Source organism: Aquarana catesbeiana, linkage group LG01, assembly GCF_042186555.1.
Source record: "Aquarana catesbeiana isolate 2022-GZ linkage group LG01, ASM4218655v1, whole genome shotgun sequence".
NCBI lineage: Eukaryota > Metazoa > Chordata > Amphibia > Anura > Ranidae > Aquarana > Aquarana catesbeiana.
Genome location: NC_133324.1, coordinates 275,249,246 through 275,272,978, shown reverse-complemented (window position 1 = coordinate 275,272,978; position 23,733 = coordinate 275,249,246). Strand labels below are relative to the sequence as shown.

Below are 23,733 nucleotides of genomic sequence, written 5' to 3'. Positions count from 1 at the left end.
AACATCAAATTCTGTGTATCTGATTCAGTTATAACCAGATGTACAAATTTCTGCTTCTGCATAACTGTTTTCTTTTTGGTTTTTCATTTTGGTTGACATTTTGTAAAGCTGATCTCCATTTTTCCTGTCACTTTAATTGGTTTGTTTGGACCAAGCTGGTCCAAACAAAATATTTCCTTCACTGAATTGCTGCACTGGCACTAAAGCAATGTATGTAGCTTCAGCTACATACAGTACACAGTGCTGGATTCTGGCTGTGAGACAGACTTCCCGTCTTACACCCGGAACAAAATAAGAGTTGGTCAGAGCAGCGCTCAGCCATTCACAGGCAGGTTGGTATTCTGTGAATGAATACTAAGCTTCCTCTAATTGGCTGTGGCAGAGGGGTGGGCTAATGATGTCACACTCTGACTCGGCCAATCAGATGAAGCTTTTGTGAAAGAAATAGTTCGTTTGGACCAGCTGGGTCCAAACAAACTACTTAAAGTAACAGGAAACATGATGATCATCTTTAAAAGACAATTTTTAGATAAGTGCAGTCACCAGTGGACCAATACTATTTTAGCTTCTGTAATAAAACAGGAAACTATTGGGGCAAGATGCATATACAAAAAGACTAAAAACACAGTGATGGCTTATTGATGATTTATATTCTAAAAGAGAAACTCTGAGGAACAAATAATAGTTGCGAAAAGAAAAATAAATGTTTGATTGCAGAAAATATTAATTCATACAAAATTTTGAGAAGATTGCAATGCTGAGAATTTCCTCTAGTGAGAAGATCCACCTGCATATGTAATCTTTTCTTGGCTGGGACCTCATAGCAGGCTTATAAGTTAGGGATTAATGAAGTATTCACATTTATGTATACATGCTATCCAGACATCAGCATGGGATGATCCGACACCTTGATAGCCAGAGCAGAGAGGCAGCCCAAAACATTACTTAAATGGATTTTGCAAGCCCAAAAAATAGCTATGATTTTAAAAATGGTACACATTTTTGGTACCCAAACTATTTTCTAGTTTACAGTGAGGAAAAAAAAAAAGAGCTTAGTCTGTTCAACTCAAGCCTCAAAACAGGCACAAACATGTAGACTTTGTGGAATAAAAGATTTAACAATTTAATGCACCTGTCTGTACAACTAGACAGGTATTCTGGTAAGTTTATTTGTAGATACCCCAAAATGTGGAAACATAACAAAATATAACTATAACAAACAAATGTAGGGTTTTGCATGAATTGGAAAGATCTATGGAAGAATATACTGTTCAAAGGTGTTTTGATTTATTAATTACTCATTGGGTATAATTGTTCTTTATATGCGGTTCCCAACATTGGACATCAAATGGATAGCAACAAACTTCTATCAACATGGCCTAAATGGTAAAAAGATATGAAAACAGAGTTCAGGCATGTATCAGGAGGCATGGTTATAATAGAGATAGCACTATAGGCGAGGAAAACACAGTCACATGTTTTGGTCTAAGGCATCTGGAGTTGCACATGAAGAACCAATGTTTTGCTACACAGAAAAACATAGTATAAAAAGTGTTTTTTCCAACAGGGCTGCACACTTCTAGATAGGAAGTACTGTATTAGGCACGACCATCGTCCTTATCCATCCACAAATACAGTATTCAACACTGCTTGGCTGTTGTAGTTTTAGCTATTTGTGAAACTCTTACATTATATTTTACCAAAATATATTGGTGAAGCAGTGAACACAATGCATGTTGTCTATGTTTGTGAATAAATTTTCCATATGCTAATACGATGATCTTTTGATCCAGCAGCCAGCAGTCTTTCTTCAGACTTAAGATGGTCTGAAAACGCCACACAATGCATACTTGCTGAATGGTACTGGAGAACAGCTAATGGCTTCATCTTCTTCCATCCAAAAATCCGAATGCGGTGGTCCCAACCTGCAGTTGCCAAGATCTTCCTGTCTTGCCTCAATGCAATATCAGCAATGCCTGGATTGATGATTTCCTGGGCTTTACAGGTCTCAAATCAGAATAAAATTTTAAGGATCAAAAAGCTCAACATAACATTCCATAGCAATAATTAAAGTTAAAGACGTCATGTACATCAATATATGTTAACCATTTACGTACCAGCCTGTAATACCCCTTCATTACCAGACCATGTTTCAGTTTTCAGAGCTGTGATAGTTTGACTGACATTTACTGGCACTGTACTCAAATGATTTTATGTATTTTTTTTCTTTTGGTGGCATTTAATAATTTAGTTTTTTTCCACTATACCTTTACCTTACTTTCGGGTAAAACAAAAATGCCAGAACATTATGACATCCCCCCAAATTACCCCTTTTTGGATCTCATTTGTACCACAATTCTTAGGATATTAAAAAAACATGCTGCTATGGGAATGGTGCACTAGACACATTAATGTTCAAGCCATACACAGAGTATGAGAAAGTAAGGGGGTAGGAGAGGAGGGGGACATGCAAAAAATCAGTGAAAACGGAATGAATCTGCAGGTTCATTCATTTTTTTCCTCAAGTACTCGATCTCTCTCCTTCCCTGTTGTAAGAAAAAGGGGAGGGATCATCACTGTAAATAAAAGCATGTGATCTCTGTGATGACCAATTGCAGTAATCGTATGGCACCCAGCCCTGCTGCTTAAAGACCCTGATAGAAAAGGGTTAAGCAGGTACACTGAGTTTCTCTGGGAAAGTCCTGCCACACTAGTGAGCTTTTGGTTATTATGAAACTTAAACAATTTACTTGCTCTGTTTAATTCTTTTCTATGATATTCAGCTATATTATAATTTAGAGACATTGTTTTCTACAAAACGTATAATATTATGCACATAAACAAAGCCATGTTCTGAATATTACAAGCCTTAAAATACACTGTTTTCTCATTAATATACTTGACTGCATGTAATGCTTATTAGGTGTTTATTTATTTTCATGATGGAACTGCAGTTGGACTGCAGCCCAGGGTTCTGTAGCTGAAGTGACTATACACAAGCATGCCAATTGGAACATGAGAGGAGCAAGCCACTGTGCTCATTTCCACATGATGTCATTAGCTCAGGTACCTGGAATGTAACATTCCACACATCTGCTTTGCATTATTAATGGATGAGTGGGAAAGGAAACCTGAAATCATTCACTATCCCTATCATTTATGTGGGAGGCACATCTATTTATTTTATTAATGCTCACTAAATACCATTTAGGGAAATACATTAGATAGCACATGGAAATGATCAAATGTCAAAACTGTCGAAAAGTATTTAAAAGCCAACATATACTATCAAACTACTATTAAACACTATTAAAAGAAAAGAAAAACAAATATCAAAATGTATAAACAATTTAACACAATATGATACCATTGATGAGAATGAACCTACCTTATAAATGAATAACAGTAATGTAACAAACTGTACTGTCAGCCTTACAAGCTTTAAAGTATATGTAAAGCAAATTTTTTTTTAAATATTTTGGATAGTATGATGAAGGGTTATTTTTTTTCACTGCTGGAGAGTTTCTGCTTTTCTGGGTCATTAGGGTAATCTTTCAATAGGGACACCTGTTCGGGTAACAACTGTCTAAGAGGAGATTTCCTCTCACTCTGGAGAAATGTATTCTCACTTCTTGTTGTGTCCCTGAGACAGGAAGTGAAGGAAACTCTATATACAAAATAGGCAGATAAACAGAGCTGCCTTAAAGACCATAACCATGAGCCACCGGGGTATGGTAACAAAAATCTAACACCAGAATCAATCTATGAAAAATACAAATCAATTGTATTATACACAAAATATAAAATAGTAAATACATATCCAGGAACCACCCACCATCACAAATAAAAAAGACAACGTTGTCTAAAATGTCTGTGGTCCAAGGTGAGGGAGGTTCTAACAACATTGGCTCACATGTCATTGTTCCTTACTATCCAGAATTGTAGGTGAGTTTCCTCATATGGTTGGCCGAAGGGCTCCCAACTGATCAGATATGCTCACCCAATCTGAATACATACAGTCCTGTAATGACCTGTGGCTATCCTCATTTCCTAGGACACGAGGAGTGGTAACCATCTGGCCATTGCCAAATTTGCACATTTGTTAAAAATACGTCTTCACTGATACGGGGTGTTCTACTGTCTATACCAGGGGTAGTGAATTAAAACTCAAGGAGGTCTGGTCACTAAAAAAAGTTTCCGGCCAAGGTCCGAAGTTTGTGTCATGAAAGATTGCACGCATCTCCTTTGCACTCTCTTGTGCTTTTCTTACTGTTTCCTCCACACACTCTGGTAATACTCTGTAAATGTCCCCAATAGTGTTCCCCCTTACATCAGGTGCCCCTACCAAAGTAATTCATTACACTGGGTTCCCTTATCAGACTACCCCTATAAATCAGTTGCCACCATCAGGGCACCCTCTTATATCAGGTGTCCCCATCAGTGTGCCCCCTTACATCAGGTATTCCCGTCAAAGTGCCCACTTACATCAGGTATTCCCATCAAAGTGCCCGCTTACATCAGGTTTCTTCATCAGGAGGCCCCTTACATCTGATGTCTGCCATCAGTGTGCCCCCTTACATCATTTGTTCCCATCAGGGTGCCCCCCTTACATTAGCTGCTGTCATCAGAGTGCTCCTTTAAACCAGGTGTCCCCATCACATCAGGTGTGTCCATCAGAGTGCCCCTTTACATGAGGTGTCCCCATCAGAGTGCCCCTCTACATCAGGTGTCCCCATCAGAGTGTCCCTCTACATCAGGTGTCCCCATCAGAGTGCCCCCCTGCATCAGATGTCCCCATCAGTGCCACCTTACTCTGGTAATTCTGTCAAGAGTACCCCCTTACATCAGGTGTGCCCATCAGAGTGCCCCTTTACATCAGGAGTCCCCATCACATCAGGTGTCCCTATCACAGTGCCCCTTTACATCAGGTGTCCCCAACACAGTGCCATCATACAACAGGTATTGCCATCAGAGTGCCCCCTTACATCAGTTGTCCCCATCACAGTGCCACCTTACATCAGGTATTCCTGTCAGGGTGCATCCTTACATCAGGTGTCCCCATCAGAGTGTCCCTTAACTTAATATGTGCCCATCAGCGTGCCCCCACTACCATAATATGTGCCCATCATATTGCTGATGGGCACATATGTTATTGACACTCTGATGGGCACAACAAAATGTGCTATCAGACAGAAGGAACCAGAGAGCCCTTTGGCACAGTACTTTCTTTATTATCATCAAGTTGGTACCTCTGGCCTTAAAGTGAAGGGCATTTTTGCTCTTAAACTAAGCAATAGACGTGGGGACTGTTCTGTCTAATGGTTTAAACAAAGAATTGAACCTACAGGTCTTTCTAGATTAGGATCCTGTTGATAGAAAAATAACTACTAGTACAAGTGGGACTATTTCTTCTCTTTTTTATCATTATCTTTACATTCATTTAATTGTTCTGGTTTACTTTCTAAACTTTATTTTTGTGCACTTGAGTACCATTTCCAAATGGGGCACCGTATGAGCATGCACATCCACCAAACATGATTGTTTGGATGTTGAGTTTGAATGTATTTTGTATTCAAAACACTTGCATGTCCCCTTTAAAGTGTAAGTTCACCCTTACAGAAAAATATCTGTAAGGTGAACTTACATAGGACCCCTCAGGCTGCTTTACGGGGCTCCGATGAACTTACCCTTTAAGTATGCTTATGAGTTAAAAAGGAAGAATTGCGCTAGGTGTGTGATAAATAAAACGTGTGATAAATTAATGAAAAAAAACATTAAGGGTATCCTGCAGCTAAGCACTATAACGCCGATATATAGGGCACAAAGAGATAAATGTAAAAATAGGAGTGCAGTGCCGGATAATATTACACATATATGTAATGTGTATGATTACAATAGTGCAAATAAAGTGTAAAATAATATATGTAAACAAATGACATCACTAGTCATGCCTTCCACTACTTCCACCTTTCCAGGAAGCTAATGCTGGACCTTTGAGACATAACGGCAGGTGTATACACGTGGAACACAGCATAGCCATAAAGAGCAGCGGCATGCAGTGATCTTCCAACCATTCTCTGAGCAGGTTTGTTCTTTTCAGTATTGATTGGATTCATTTTCTTATTGAGGATCGGTTAAGTACCAGGTTTGAAATTCATATGCTGTTTACAGCACTGCTGGGTTACCAGGACTGGCCTTTTATACCATGATCGAGCGGCTTGAGGTTGAACTGGGATTTGTATGGACTGAACTGTCACTGTCTGCCTTGCGAGTTATATACTATATCTACATATTCCCTCTGCTTCTTGCATACTGATGTCATGCTCACTGTCTTTGGTCTGGTGTCAAGACCTGCTGCTTATTGTCTGCTGCCGCTTATCTGCTCGCTGCTTGTCTCTTCCTGCAATTTTGCTTCATGTTTACCTGACGGCATAATGACCATATGTCCATCTATTATATGCCTACACTGCGGTCAGCCGCATATGGACACTAGCCTGGCTTCTTTATTTGCGGCGTGCTTATAGTACCGCCAATTGGGTACAGTTTACTTAGCATCATACCTTCTTTATTCTCATCTACTTGTGGACTGCCAGCGAACTAGACTATCCATGTTTATTCCTTGTATCTATAGTGCCTCTATCTACCCAGGGACTATACGCATTGATGCTGCAGCAGAGACAGATAATTGACCCACATTGACCTGGATTCTCCATGTCAGTTGGCTTTGCATGTGACTGCTTTGTACCTGTTGCATTACCCTGTTGAGATGTCCTAGGTGTTTTTTGTGTACACATAGTTCCCATATAGTCTACTTTATTTGCTTAGCTATATTAGGGATGATTGAGCTGTGTACATGTGAGTGTGGCGTCTGGCGCACCTTTTTTGATTTGAGACAATGTTGTCTTTTTTATTAGTAATGCTGGGTGGTTCCTGTATATGTATTTACTATTTTATACTTTGTGTATAATAATATTGATTTGTATTTTTCATAGATTGATTCTGGTATTCAATTTCTGTTACCATACCCCGGTGGCTCACGGTTATGATACTTAAGGCTGCTCTGTCCATCTGCCTATTTTGTATAAGCATTGGTTTTTGGCCATAGAGCCCCACTTTAATTCAGTGAGTCGGTAGGTGACCAAGGGTATACTCTGGATACCTTGCAACGTGTAGGTTCCCTTTTGTTTTGTTTCTCCGAAGGAAAATCTATCCAATGGGGGAAAAACACCAAAAATATTTCTCTCGACGTATAGCTATGCAATGCTGCAAAAAAAAAAAAAGTCTTAAACTGTCTTCCATTTAGGAACGATTACTTTAGGTTCAATCAAAAATTTAATTTGATTTGGACTTCATTCTTTTGATTTAGCACATTTTCTTTTTTGTTAATTTCAATATAAATTAGGATCAAAATTCTAATAATTTTCTATAAACCTTTTTTTTGATCAATTTTTATCTGTGTGCTGCAAAATAAATAAATTGAATAAATGTTTGGCATATCACACATGCTTGAATCCCATAGAAAAATATAAAAACATTTTTAACCAAACTTTTTTCTTTTTGGTCTGATTACAAAGAAATTGAAATTCACCACTAAATTTCACAGTTTGATTGTTCATATATAGAATTATACAAGTACCTTTTCTGCCTTCACGGGTTAAAAAAAAGATAAACAAATAAAACAGTCATACTGCATATTTTAAGGCACTCACTCAGAACTAGGATGTTGTAAGCAGTCAATGATGAATTGGCGAAGGGCTGCTAACTAAACATTCTTGCAGCAGCAGTACAAGTGTTGTATGGCTGAATGGGTAAACCAGATGGGATGGTAGTTCTTACCTTGAGGTTCTGCTGCTCGTCAAGAGTCCAAACACTCAGTATTTTCTCAGAGGATCCCGACACCCCCTTGGCATTAATGCAGTCAAAGTCAAGACTCATAACAGGTTCTTTGTGGCACATGATTCTGCTCATTAATTTTTGCTCAAGGACATGCCAGAGGACAACAGAACCATCTTCATAGCCAACAATCAATAAGGGACTGGACCCCGACTTAGGCTGTTGAGAAAATAAAAACAAAGAACATGAAATCATAAAGTTGTTTCTAAAACCAATGCAGTAAACAGAAATGGAAGTGCACCTCCAATCAGATAAATGAAAAAAAAAAGTTGATGTCCCAGGAAAAAAAAAAAAAAATCAATCAAAAGCATATGTTTCACAAAACGAGGAAATGTAGCTCACCTGATAAGCAGCTATATTTGTCTTTCAGAGAACTAAAACATTGTGCTGAGGCTACCTTAATTTCCTCTCTCAGCTGGTTTACCATATTGTGCCCTACTGCCTCTAGAAATGTTCAATCTGGCCCATGATCCTCACCCTAGGTTAACTGTGTAAAGCAAGTCAGTTTGGTGTTGCATGCTAGTGAAGGAAGCCAAGAACTGTGTTCTCTGGCTGTCCCATCTATTAAATGTATGTGCATTGTTAGAAGCAAGAATAGGCGGTTACATTGGCAGCGCCGTTATCGGTCATAAATCCCCTGTAATCATATTGTGAACATCTATATAATTAGTTAGCTGCTAATCCTGAGTATTCCAGGAAACCACAGTGGCATCACATACAGTATCCCACATCATATCCTGTGACACACATTTTGAAAAAGTAATGAAACTACACTTTGAAATTTATATCTTCATCTTAATCATCTGCAATTTTGCTTCCTCTTCCTTTCTCTGTCAGGGTCCCCCAAGGTTCTGTTCTTGGACCTCCAATTCTCGATCTACACCTCATCCCTGGGTCAGTTTATAGCCACCCATGGCTTCCAATACCATCTCTACATTGATGACACCTAAATCTCTCTCTGCCCCACAGCTCACTCATCACAAATTTACTAGCAGGCATAACAGCCTGGATGTCACACCTGTCACACCACTTCCTCAAGCATAATATTTCCTCCCCAATGTGTCCCTTTCCGTAACTTCTCTGTCAAAATCAATGACACAACTATCAACCCGTCCCCGCATGCCAGCTCTCCTTTTGGCCCCACATCTAACCACTGTCCAAAGCTTGCTGCCTCAACCTACGCAACATCTCCAAATTCCACCCTTCCTAACCAATGACAAAACAAAAGCTTCACTCCCTGGTCATCTCTCACCTCATCTACAGCAATTCCCTCCTCATTGGTTTACTTTACATAGGCTATTCTCTCTTCAGTCCATCATGAATGCTGCTGTCAGACTCATCCACCTATCCAACTGTTCAGTGTCTGCTATTCCTTTCTGTCAGTCCCTACATTGGCTTCCGCTCATCCAATTAAATTCAAAATACTAACAAAGTACAAAGCCATTCACAACTCGACTACCAGCTACATCACAAACCTAATCTTTCTCTTTGTTCCTCCCAAGACCTACTGCTTTCTAGCTCCCTTGAGCAAAAACAGAAAAAAGTAGAAAACGGACTTTAAAGGTTGCCTCTATAATCCCAAATAGGAAAGAGGAATGGTCTCGTATTATAATAAAAATATATATAATTTATTTGAATCACATTAAAAACACATATATTAGGGAAAAAAGGTAATATATATACACATGAACATGTCACATCTGAAAAAGTACACCGTCTCATGCAAGAGAACAGATAAGGAAGCTGAAACAAGGACGTCACATGGATGGCCTATAGGACTGGGAAGCCAGGTGGTCCTAGAAGATTCCTTCTGGCTTTGAGAGCATACAAAACTTCAATATCAGTGCCAATGGATCGCTACGCGTTTCGCCTTTAGCGTCTTCAGGAGATCCTATTGGTACTAAGAAATATATCATAGTCACTATTGAGTTCATATATAAATGTATCATATTGGATTGTTATACATCATTCAAAAAATATTTATAGACCATCATCTAGCTAGAAAATATTACTTTTTTACAGTTTTTTTCTTTCTAGCTCCCTTGCTTGTTTCCAGGACTTCTCCCAAGCCTCTCCCATCCTATAGAACTGTCAGGGCTAGGCTCAGCCCTTCCTTCTCTGAGCTGACCACTCAGCTGTCGGCTAATTGCCAGCTCCAATCTCTCCCCACAGTTACTCAGCTGTTGTTGATTCTGCTCGTCAGTCCTGCCTACTTAAAGTCTTCCAGCTCACTTGATCTCTGCCTTCGCCTTTGTCAACATCACAGAGACTTTCTCCTACGTTCCTGTTGAAGACTTGCTCGGCTGATGTTCCTTCTGGCTCCTGATCCTGCTTGCTGTAGTACTGCGTTTATCTCTGGCTCTCTGACATTTGCTTGGCACTACCCGATCCGGTTACTGAACTCTGGCTTGTTTAGACTACGATTACTCTGTTTACTTTATTATTATTATTAAACAAGTGTGATTTAACTATACTTCTGTCTCGGTCTGATTCATGGTTCCTGATAAGAACTCCCTACCCCAATCTGTCCGACTGTCTCCTACTCTGTCTACTGATCCCTGAAAACCCTTCTCTTCAGAGAAGCCTATTCTACCACCTACATAACAACTGTATTTTTACTTTCTCCACCAGCTTATCCCCCACAGTCCTTACTTTTTTTATCACTTGACCCTCCATCTTAAGCTTGTAAGCTCTAAAGGAGCAGGGCTCTCTGATTCCTCCTGTATTGAATTGTCTTGTAACTGTATTGTCTGCCGTCATGTTGTAAAGCAATGTGCAAACTGTTGGTGCTATACAAGTCCTGTATAATAATCACATCATATCTACTGCCCGTTATATAGCTATAAGCTATGTTTGGTTAGTCTCTGTTAAGCTTAAAAATCTCTAACTGAAAAAATTCCCATTTTCTCAGAAGCATCATCAAGCACACTAAAAAGTATCTAACCATTTCTGGTGTGGTATAATTATTCCAATGTGTCTGAGACGATTCCTAAAATTAACTTAGAATTCATTGTGACTGTGTTTTGCATAAATAAGTATGGTGGTCCTTTGTTCAAAATAAATGCTTCTATTGAAGGGTAAACATAGTCTTAGCCACTACTGTAACCAATAAGATATCATTTGATTAATGATGCCAAAGGTCAAAGGCCATGACATGCTGACCAGACACCTCATTTATTTTAGCCTCTGAAATAACTCAAAGGAGATGGAACCTTGGTGGATAGTGTGTCACATTTCAGAGAAAAGGATTCATCATCTCACTAGAGTGAATTATAATAACCAGTCAGACAGGAACTGGTCAAGCCGGGATAAATATCCCTAGGGAATGTCAGGTTTAAAGACTCAGCCTGTTGTATTATAACTGTCATACACTCAGCAGAGCTATGGAATGAACTGGCTACAGTGATGCATTCTCAGAAATTGCACTGTCATTTGTTTAACTTGCAGATTTCCAGGGACTCAATTTTTCATTCACAACTGCTCACATGCCACTATGTCTAAATGGCAACAACTTACTTGTGGATTACAAAGAACAATGGTTGTGATATCAAACCAAGGTAAAGAAAAGTAGGACACAATACATACTGCACTTTTCCAGCTGACCTATTAAAAATGGTAGTATACTGTGTAATACATGGAGATGGAGAAGACCCTTCGTAGAGGAGAATGATCTAGGAAAAAATGAGTTCCCCTTTGTACATCTGGCTGTTCTCTTTTTCAGCATTAGTTTGCATTTTTTTTAATATTTGTTTGAATTCTGCACTATAGAGAAAGTTTTGCATTCAAAATATTTTATCGAGAAGCCAAGAAGCAAAAACAAGACAAATAAATGGATTGAGGATTCTCTGGGCTTTACAGGTCTCAGATCTGAATAAAAATGTAAAAGGGGGCTTTCTAAATGTCATATATGTTAACCACTTAAAGCGTTTGTTCTGTTCTTTGTATTGCTTCATTTATGTGAAATCCCTGGTGTTCCTGCCAGTCCCTCTGCTTTCCTGTTAAAAACTGACCACACTAAGCAGGAGAGCACACCATAATCAATTCTCCAGCTATGCTGGGAACTCAGTCTGCTCTCCTCCAATGATCAGACTTGTCCTGGCACACCCCCGCTGCACAGCCATTCACTGGGAAGCGCACTGTACTGCTGCTTCTCCTCCGCACAGCTCTCATGCAGCTGAGAACAGAGGAAATTTGATCACCTTTAAAAAAAAGATTAAAAAAATAAAAAGATATTTATAATGTTTTTTTATATCTATACACAAATGTTTTCCATTTCATTTCTATTTTAACCACTTGCCGACCAGACGCCGTCATTATACTGCGGCAGCTCGGCTCGTTCCCACGAATCGTCGTAGCTGTACGTTGGCTCTCTACAGAGCTATATCAGGCGCGCGCGCGCCCCCTGCCCAGCAGTGGAGCCAGTACGCGTGGCCGGCGGCCGCGATGTCCCCTGGCCACACGCGATCACTCCACAGAGCCAGAGCGGGGTTCTGTCAATGTAAACAAACAGATCCCTGTTCTGACAGGGGGAACAGAGAGTGATCGTCTGTTCCTAGTGATCAGGAACAGCGATCTCTCTCCTCCTCCAGTCAGTACACTCCCTCCACTGTTAGAAATACCTCCCAGGGAACACATTTAACCCCTTGATCACCACTAGTGTTAACCCCTTTCCTGCCAGTGTCATTTATACAGTAATCAGGGCATTTGTATAGCACTGATCAAAATGTCAGTGGTCCCAAAAAAGTGTCAAAAGCGTCCAATCTGTCCGCCGCAATCCTGCTAAAAATCGCTGATCACCGTCATTACTAGTAAAAAGAAAATTAATAAAAATGCTATAAATCTATCAGCTATTTTGTAGACTCTATAACATTTGCGCAAACCAATCAATATACACTTATATGTAGAAGAATATATATTGGCCTAAACTGACAAAGAAATTAGTTATTTTTTTTTAAATTGGGGGATATTTATTACAACAAAAAGTAAAAAATATTGTTTTAATTTTTTCAAAATTGTCAGTGTTATTTTGTTTATAGGCAAAAAATAAATAAAAACCACAGAGGTGATCAAATACCACCAAAAGAAAGCTCTATTTGTGTAAAAAAAAAAAGGACGTCAATTTTGTTTGGGTACAGTGTCACAGTGCTGTATTGCAAAAAAAATGGCTTGGTCATTAAGGGGGAAAATCTTCCGGTCCTTAAAGTGGTTAAAACTAAATGGGTTGTTTTACTAGTTGATCGTTTAAAATCATTTTAAAGTGTTTGTAAAGCCTTAAGATTTTTCATCTTAATGCATTCTATGCATTAAGGTGAAGAACTCTGTGCTGCAGCTCCCCCCCCTAATCAGATCCAGCCATGTGCACGAGCGCATCAGCTCCAATTGCTGTTGCTCTCCTCATTGGACAGATTGATAGCAGCGGGAGCCATTGGCTCCCGCTACTGTCAATCAAAAGCAGTGACAAGAAAGCAGGGCCGAGTCTTGCTGTCTGAGTCAATGGACGCAGGAGCGAGCCCACACAGGTGCCCCCGTGGAAAACGACTTACTGTGGGGGCACCCGGTGAAGAGGAGGGGCCTGGAGCGCCAGCGGTGGACCCCAGAAAAAGAGGAACAGGGCTGCTCTTTGCAAAACGTTTGCACAGAGCAGGTAAGTATAGGCATGTTTGTTATTTAAAAAAAAAAAAAAGAACATTTACGATCACTTTCAGTACCAGCTTATTATACCCTTCATTACTAGGCCAATTTTCAGTTTTCACAGCTATAATAGTTTGACTGGCACACAGTCAAGTCCTGGCACACAGGACTGACACAGGAAGTTTTGCAAGCTCTCTTAGAAGCCTTTTCTCGAGTCAGTTTGTAAAAGACCCCCCAAACCATATATTTTCTGAAAGCACATGACCAGTAGAATAAAAAGAGGGTGCTACTGATTTTTAAGACTCTGTGATTTGTTTATTATAACAATTAATAGATATTTGTACATTTTAAATTGCGCCTTTTTGCGAAATGGTTAAAATAGAACGTACACAGTAAATATCCCAATTTTTTTATTTTTTTTTATTTTTCACTTACAGCTTCCAGGGTTTATAAAAGACCCCCCAAACCATATATTTTCTGAAGGCGTATGCCCTGTAGAATAAGAAAGTGCTACTGATTTTTAAGACCCTGCGATATTTGCGCAAATGTTTATCAAAGCAATATTTTTGCTAAAAATACACTAAAATCATTATAAGCAGATACAAACACAGCAAATTTTACAAAATTCCTGCTAAATTTCTGCCAAATATAAAAGCTTAAACCTGTATCGAGTTAAAAAAAATAACAAATATTTGTAAAATTTAAATTGCTCCTTTTTGCGAATTGCTGAAAATCTAACGTACCCAAAAAATGTGTCTGAAAGCTGTAAGTAAAAAATTAAGACCTCTAGATTTTTAGAGTTTGTAAAAGGCCCCCCAAACCATATATTTTCTGAAAGCACATGACCAGTAGAATAAAAAGGTGCTACTGATTTTAAGGCCCCTGTATTATTTGTGCAAATGTTTATCAAAGCAATATTTTTGCTAAAAATACATTAAAATCATTAGCAGATACATTACAAACATAACAAAACGTAAAACATTCCTGCCGAATTCCTACTAAATATAAATGAGTTAATAAATATCAAATTTTAAATTTCACCTTTTTATAAAATGGTGAAAAGGGATGGTGCACAAAACTGTAAATAAAAACAATTTACTCAAAAAAAAAAAATATCGGAGGTCATTTTTCATATACAGCTTTCGGAGTTTCTGAAAGCACATGACCTGTAGAATAAAAAAAATGTGCTACAGGTTTTTTTAGGCCCTGCAATAGTTGAGCAAATGTTTAGCAAACCGCCATTTTCACTAAAATCATTATTGGTGCACACAAAGACAACATTACTTTCCTGCTAAATTCCTAAGACTCGTTCACATGGGGCGTACTAAAGTGTATGCCATGGAAGGCGGTATTTACCTACATGGGGAATGTCCAGGTGTTCCATGCATCTCCATGCAGGCAGTCCCAATTATGTCAACTGGGATGCTGCGGCTGCATGGGCACAGCCGCTCCTCCCAATCTGACATCTGTGAGGGTGCACGACCCCGAAAGCAGACAGTATGAGCTCATGCATGAGTACACAGACCCACATGTATGTCAATTTGGGAGCAACGGCTGTGTATGTGCAGAAACTACATCACAAATTACATCAATAGGATTGCCTGCACAGGGATGCACAGAACACCTGTGCATCACTGAGCAGGTAAACACGGCCTTGCAGGGTGTACGCTGTAGTATGCTCTGTGTGAACAGGGCCTTACTATGGTGGCGATTTCTCTCTTTTGAGAGAGAGCAAAGGACTGAAAATAGTCCCTTTCTCTGCATCCTGAGAGCTGCACTGTACTTGAGTTAATAGAGAGATTCCTATTCATTCACATGATCCATCCAAAGAAAGGAAGGGGGGGTGGTAAACACATAACGACCACTCCCCACCTTCCCCCACACAGAAGCTTGCCAAGCAGAAGCTGCAGCCAGCGGTGGGGGGGGAGGGGGAGGAGGGATCCGGCTAGCAGCACAGCACAGAGGGGGCTCCTGGGATCAGGTGACCATGGGGTAACTGGAGGGGGGTTCGGAACAGCCCCTTGAGTACTGGATTCATTTTTTTTTTTTTTATATTGCTGTGGCTTCAGTGCAACATCTAAAGCCAGCAGGAGGGCAAGGAGGGAAGCTGGCAGCTTCAGGAAAGCCACCAAAGAACAATGCCAGCGATTGGTGCTGTTGGGGGGGAGGGGGGTTATCGATGCCGTGGGGACTGGTGCAGGAGGGTAGGGGGAATTAGAGTGGCAGTGGGGAGGGTAATTTTATCAAATGCAGGGTATGTGGAGGTGGGATGCAGCAGTGGCAAAGTGGTAGAGTGGCAGAGGCAGCAGCGACTTTTGGCGGGTGGGTGGGGGGTCACTTTTTGAGGGAATAGCTCTAATCAGGGGATTGTCATCTGCTGATCAGCACTATAGGCCTGCTATAGTCTGCTGAACAATTTTTCTGAAGTGACCATGAGCTTATAGCAGAAGGAGGAATGAGGTCCATATGTATGGACCTGGCCAGCTGGCAGCAGTGCCGTAGGTGCGTACGCCGTACAGACCTGGCAGTGAAAGGGTAAAAAATGGTAAAAAAAAAAAATGGCAGAACAGTAAGAAAACCCCCAAATGACCCCTTTTGGAAAGCAGACAGCCCAAGGTGATAGAAAAAAAAGTTACTACTCAAATCAATTTAAGTATTACCATAGCATGGGTTCATTTTCCAAGCACCCTTGTAATGTAGTAGAATGGGGAACAGAAGTTCCTGGATCCTCCACTGTTCTCCATACTTATAGAATTTTCAGCAGTTCTGGACGCCCAGAAAAAGGCAGTAGAGCAAGGAAGTTGGTGGAAGTAAGGGGGGAGGAATAGCACTATATAGTCACCCATATCCATTTCAAAATTTTAAATAGTGGAGGTGGAGCCAGCCTCAAATGAAATTCATGGCTGGAGCTTTTTAACCCTTTTACTTTTACTTATTAATGTCATATAGTACATTTCTATGGCCATTAAAGGGTTAATATATACCTGGCCTGGGTTACACAATAAAATACCTTAAGTGGCCTCACTTTTAACAATCTGATTGTATGCTATATTGTTGGTGGTACTGTATATCTAAAGGAGATTTTAAAGAGATTTTATAAACAGATTGTAATGTGTGCAGTCAGCTTTGGGGCCCTTTTACACGGACAGACTCCGCACATGGATCCGCCTGCTCAGCAGGAGATCTGTCTGCATGAAGGTAAAAAACCTTCTGTGTGCAGAAGCCCCCCTAATACTTACCCAAACCCCCTCTGGATCCAGCGATGTCCACGAGAGCCTTGGCTCCCGCTGCTGTCAATCACAGCCAGGGCGCCAATCAGGAGATGGAGGGGCGGGGCCAAACCACGGCTCTGTGTGTGAATGGACGGCTCTGGTCCCCCCATAGCAAGCTGCTTGCTGTGGGGGAACCTGACAGAAGGGAGGAGCCAGGAGCGCTGGCAAGGGACCAGAGAAGAGGAGCATCCTGGCTGCTCTGTGCAGATCTAGTGCACAGAGCAGGTAAGTATATCATGTTTCATATTTTCAAAAAAATAAAAAAATGAAAGCTTTACAATCACTTTATTGAATCAATAGGCATTAAAGGCACCAACCTCCCCCCAATAAAACAGTTGTGCTACCTTTTTTTTTTTTTGCGCAATGCATGAATCTGCCTTTGTGCATTGGGGTGCCATTCAAAGTGAAAGGCACTGCAATGCATACATGTAAATGGGCTCTTAATAATGTATTAATAGAGTACACAGTTGCATTAATTTGTGCATTTTACATCTGTCTGAAGTTGAGCATTATATTCACATTAATTTCCAACACCATAAATCACAGGTCATGTTGATAAGAGATGTGGGAGGAGGGAAAGTGGCAAAACTTTGGAGTTGGAAGCTGTTCATTAAAACTTTTTTTTTTTAAACTAATCTCCATGTATGTATGTATGTATGTATGTATGTATGTGTTCTATGCGTTTTCCTTTTTTTTTCTACAATTACTCATTTATATTAGGAGGATCTGTTGTGTTTATCTCTCTGTATCTGTTAACGTTACTGTTTGTATGTTTTAACATGACAACACATTTTTAGCAACATAAAAATTCTACATTTATTATTTGGAGCTATGAAATTATGTATGTCACCTGATTCCCTTCTATAGCTTACAATTTTGCAAGAAATACCTCGAGGTCATAAAGCTTTCAACAGCACATTCACAAAACATCATGTACTTCACAATTTGTACTTCACAATATGTAATTATATAGAGGCTTTCCTTATCTGAACAATTACATAGAGTGTAAAACAATAAATCAGATGCTCAAAATTAAAAAAATAAATAAAATACTAGTACAAAAATGATTTATTCAGTGCTGTTTAAGCAGTGCCATTTCATTTTCCTCCTAGTCCACAATATCTAGGACACTAAACAGCATTTTAGTGGAACCATCCAACAATATGACATAATTATAATACAGGGGAATATTTATAAAGCTATTTATAAAGGCAGCAAATCATCATTTCATAACCTTTTCACCACCAGACACTTATCAGAAAATTCACTTTCTTTATAGTCTATTAAAGTGGTATTAAACCCAAAACCAAAAAATGCATTATACTGCAGCTTAACAATCTTTAGATTTGGTGGCTGCATCCGTTCTCTTCTTTGGTTTTTTTCCCCTCTGTTTTCACCTGAAGATCTGGCCAGTAACACACCTCTTGTATTAGTATGCTCCCACTCTGGATGAGCATTGTCAGTCTGGGGGGGGGGGGGGGGGGGGAGTGTTAAATTTGATAGAATAACTTAAATACATCAACAAGTTGATGCCAAACTCCAGCTCACACTTTAGAATCAGTTACAAACAGTTTTTCCTCTTTTGGGATAAAAGTTTTACATGAATAAATCAAAGTGGATCATTTTAAGAACCCTTGCCAGTGTCTTATCCATGTAAACTGATACATTCTCCTGGAGAGCTTGTGCTTTTGACAGACTTACTGGCTGGATCACCACACGAAAACAGAATACAAGCCTAAAAAAGAAAACTAAGGCAGCCATCACATGTAGGAATTCGTAAGCTGAAATATATTACATGTTTCCTTTTGGGTTTATTACTGCTGTAAGCCCCTATTCATTGAAATTGAAAAAAAAAAAAAAAAAGTGGAGCTACCCGTCAGACTTCACCTTTCATTTTATAGAAAAATTTGCCTCCATTTTGCCAATTTGGTCCCTAGCTCAACCACTTCAAGTCTGGACACTTTCACCCCCCCCCCCTTTCCAGTCCAGGCCATTTTTCAGATATCAGTGCTGTCACACTTTAAATGACAATTACTCAATGGCAACACTATACTCAAATAAATTTTATATAATTTTTGAGACAGAGCTTTCTTTTGATGGTATTTAATCACCACTGGGTTTTTTATTTTTTGGCTATATAAATTAAAATAAGAATCCAAAGTTTTGAAAATAAAATAAGTTTCGGTTATAACATTTTGCAAGTAAATAATCTTTCTTCATGAATTTAGACCAAATGTATACCGCTTTAAAGTAATAGAGCTTACAAACCATAGTTTATATACTGTACGTATACTTGAAAATTGATCAGTCCTAATGTACGGACTGTCTATCTCATTTCTTGAGGCCCTTAAATGCCGGGACAGTATAAATGCCCCCCAAATGACCTTTTTTGGAAAGTAGACAGTCCAAGGTATTTAGTAAGGGGCATGGTGAGTTTTTTAGGTTGTATTTTTTTGCCAACATTTTTTGGAAAATTATAACAGTAAATTATTATTTTTTTTTACAAAGTTGTAATTTTAACAAGTTATTCTAGGGTCATAAATTACACACCTAAATTCCTGACTACCCATCACATTTTTGGAGGCCTTGGAGCACCGTGACAGTGGAAACTTTGAGGGGCATTGGCTCTGTTGACACTGACACTACTATGGTGGTAAGCAGGATGTTGGTAGGGTGGTGATCAGGGCACTGGTATGGCAGTACTCAGGACACTGGTATGGTAGCATTGATCAAGGCACTGGTATGGTAGCAGTGATCAAGACACTGGTATGGTAGCAGCGATCAAGACACTGGTATGGTAAGTATACAATCCACACCATCTGATATATATATCAGATGGTGTGGATTGTATCCTTCTCTCTGGGAAAAATGGTAATGGTAATGGAAACTTGAGATTGTCCATAGCAAGCAAAAAGTGTCCCTTTACGTCAAAAGTGGTTTTAGACCAGCTAGAAACCAGCGATAGTAAATTAGAACACTTGCAGAATTGAGTGATAGTGAATTGTGAGGAAATGAATTTTATTATTACTATATTATTATTTTTTATAATTATTTATAGTTATTTATTATATTATAATTCATGATTTGGTGTTTCAAACTTTATCATACCAGGGATATCTACTAGACTCTTGTTTGGACAGATTTAAGTGTGTTATTGCTAAGAATTACAGGCCTACAATATAAAACGCCAAATTTCTAAGCAAAACAATAGTATCGCTTTGAGACGCAAAAATCTGACATAATAATGCCACCAGGGAGGTTAATAAAAATACCACTAAATATATGCACCCATTCAGAAGACTAATGCAAGTTACATGGGAATGTCAATGCAAGTGAGGACAGGCATACTGTATGTTTCATCATCTGTCAGTTGCTATCTCTGTCCAGGATAACTTTAATAAAATTTGGTTGCTTCAAGGGAACCTTCAAAAAAATTTACGTTATCTGACTGGGGCCCCACCAAATACATTTTCTGTAACTAATGATCATACTTATGTAACAATAAGGTAATGATTCACAATACAGAAGAAAAATTCAGTATTTTAATATTGTTGAAAGCCATTTTATCCCATATTCACTGAAATGTAGTGTTTGATCAAAAAAATGTAAGCAGGACTTCACAAAAACTAACATAAAAAGCTGTACCAAGGTAGAGCTTATAACAGCTGTGCTAATAAAGGAAGTTCAGCCTGTTAATAAATATAAGGGGTCACCAATTTGTACCACTTGCTCTGGACCACTGGTGCTCTCCCTAACTGGAACCCCTGAGACTCAGCTATTTGTAAAGTTTTAAAGAAACAGCTCCAAAGGCTTTCTCTTTTCAGTCACTGTATGAAATGGGTTTCCAAAAAAAAGCATTTAGTTCTGCAGCACCTCATATGTGCCTTTTTTACTGTAAAAAAATTGTAGGTTCTAAGGACACCAAGGCCACATCAAAGGGAACAGTTTCCACACACGTTGAAAGCATAAAATGGCTTCAAAGATACAGTAACTCAAGTAACAGAATAATTAGAAAGCTAAACCTTAATCTAGTAAAACAATTTTGTCTGCTGTTTTCTTCTTGTAAAGCACTGTGGAAGAACTTGTTTTTTATATAAAATAAAACCAAAATATGGTAATAGAAATTAAGACTGCTAACCTGCCAAAGTTTCATGCACATCGCCATTCCCCAATTCCTGTCTGAAACAGGGTCCATGGAGCCTATTATCTTTTTGGATGCCAGGTCAATAACCTGAACCTGTTCAAAATAAGGGGAAATAAAACTTAAAGGCACTTATTACATAAAACATGTAATATAAGTCACAAAATAAACATGAAAATATAAAACTTTCATATCGTTCTTCTCAATCCCTTCTTGTGTGGTATATACAGTGGGGAAAATAATGATTTGATCAATATGCTTTGGGGCTGTTTCTCTGCTAAAGATACAGGCCAACTTTGCTGCATTTAGGGGCAAATGCAAAGGGCCATGTATTATAAAATCTAGGATGAGAACCTTCTTCCAACAGCCAGAACAATGAATCATACCACCAAGGCAACAAAGAAGTGGCTCAAGAAGAAGCACATTAAGGTCATGGAGTGGCCTAGCCAGTCTCCAGACATTAATCCTATAGAAAATGTATGGAGGTAGCTGAAACTTTGAGTTGCCAGGCAACAGCCAAGAAACCTTAAAGATTTAGAGAATATCTGTAAAGAAGAGTGGACCAAAATCCTTCCTGAGTTGTGTGAAAACCTGGTAACCAACTACAAGAAACATCTTACCTCTGTGCTTGCCAAGGGTTTTTTCACCAAGTACTAAGTCATGTTATGGGGCGGTGCAGTGGTGTAGTGGATAACACTTTCGCCTAGCAGTAAGAAGGGTCGCTGGTTTGAATCCCAACCACGACACTACCTGCCTGGAGTTTACATGTTCTCCCTGTGCCTGTGTGGGTTTCCTCCGGGTACTCCGGTTTCCTCCCACACTCCAAAGATATGCTGGTAGGCTAATTGGATCCTGTATAAATTGTCCCTAGTATGTATGAATGTGAGTTAGGGACCTTAGATTGTAAGCTCCTTGAGGGTAGGGACTGATGTGAATGTACAATGTATATGTAAAGCGCTGCATAAATTGACGGCTCTATATAAGTACCTAAAATAAATAAAAATAAATAAATGTTTTGCTTGGGGATCAAATACTTATTTTACCCACTGAACTGCAACACAATTTATAACACTTGTATCATGTGTTTTTTCTGGATTTTTGGTTCATATTCTGTCTCCATCATTTAAAATACATATATGATTAAAATTATAGACCCTTCATTTCTCTGTAAGAGTGCAAAGTTACAAAATCTGCAGGGGATCAAAATTATTTCCCCCATTATACCTTGATTTTAAATATAACTTTCTCTACTGCATAAGAAGAATCTAAGCCACAGAGCAACATCAAAAAAAAAAAAAAATCTACAGTCATGTTGTACAATAGCCAGGAAGAACGTACAATCAAGTTAGGTCAATTATATTCTAGAGCAGGGATGCCCAACTGGTGGGCCCACGGCCTGCACAAGGCCCTTGAGACCTTTTTGTAGTCCACGAGGCAGGTAGAGCGTGGCTCTGTGCTGTCAGTGACAGCTACTGAAGGATAAATGGAGCAGAGAAAATGTCTTTCACAGGGCTCTGATAATTACACAGTGAAAGGTGTTCTCCCTGTGTAATCCAAAAGACTGATCTGTCAGTTTAGGAGCTCAGTCCTGCTCCGCATCAATTTATGAATGAAAGCTACTGTTGTAGGTTTAATTCATAAACTACCATAATGTGTAAAATAAATATTTTTAACACAATTTTAGCACTTTATTAACCCTTAATTTAACCTATTAGATTGTAAATAACTTCTTCATCCCTTTTTCCCCTTTAGCATTTTTTTAATCAATTGAATGTAAACTTTAGCATTCACTTGTTTTTGTACTACTGCACATAAAAACAATAATTTTTACCTGAAACAAAATTCTATATGTCTTCATAAAATGGGAAAACTTGCAAAGTATGATTTGCAGTTATGCCTAGTTAGTTTTTTTAAATGCTAAAATTTGCAGTTAACATTTTAAATAATCCTAATTAATTTTGACATGCACTGGCAGTTTATTTTTTCCTGTCTCTAAAAGCCCCTGCTATTAAACGCTGATAAAAGCATGTGTGCATGGACACATAGGCTACCATGCAGGGGAATTTAGAGGCAGGGGGAAAAAAAATGCCCCTAACAGCAGCTGTAAAAACGTCCAGTGTGCATGAGGCCCAAACATGACAAATTACTGAATAAAACGTTTTCATTTAGAATAAAAATACTTTTGACTAACGCCTTTTTTAGATTTCTGTGTCTCAAGGCCCCGTAAAAAACATTTTTGCAAATATTATCATAAGAAAGCCTAGATTTTCTCTTGAAAAAAATGTATGTTGTAATTTATCACCAAATAAACAGGCCCATAGAGGAAATGTAAAAAATAGGATTTTTTAAAACAGCTTACCTGTAAAATCCTTTTCTTTCGAAGGACATCACGGGACACAGAGCCTCAGTAATTACTGATGGGTTATATAGGTATCACTGGTGATTGGACACTGGCACACCCTATCAGGAAGTTCAACCCCCTATATAATCCCTCCCCCTTGCAGGGATACCTCAGTTTTGTAGCCAAGCAATATAGTGTATTAAAAGAGGGGCGGGACCTCTGTGTCCCGTGATGTCCTTCGAAAGAAAAGGATTTTACAGGTAAGCTGTTTTAAAAAATCCTATTTTCTTTCTCGAACATCACGGGACACAGAGCCTCAGTAATTACTGATGGGATGTCCCAGAGCAATGCTACCTGAGGGGGGGAACCATGACCAAGTAGGGTGCAATCAGACCTGAGGACCCTGTACCGCTGCCTGCAGCACACTACGCCCAAAGGCGATATCCTCATGCCTT

General features: G+C 39.1%; 1 protein-coding gene across 4 annotated transcripts in view; it reads right to left on the bottom strand.

Annotated features, from left to right (window-relative positions):
- Positions 1–1,122: 1,122 nt before the first annotated feature.
- Positions 1,123–23,733, bottom strand: part of GNB1L (G protein subunit beta 1 like) — a 57,067-nt gene continuing 34,456 nt past the window's right edge. For all 4 annotated transcript variants that reach the window (XM_073628892.1, XM_073628894.1, XM_073628895.1 and 1 more), the window contains 3 exons: positions 20,935–21,033; positions 7,837–8,052; positions 1,123–2,007 (listed from right to left, as the gene is read on the bottom strand). In XM_073628892.1, coding sequence (XP_073484993.1) covers positions 1,741–2,007; positions 7,837–8,052; positions 20,935–21,033 — 582 coding nt within the window. In that variant the 3' untranslated portion in view covers positions 1,123–1,740. The remainder of the gene's footprint in view (positions 2,008–7,836; positions 8,053–20,934; positions 21,034–23,733) is intronic.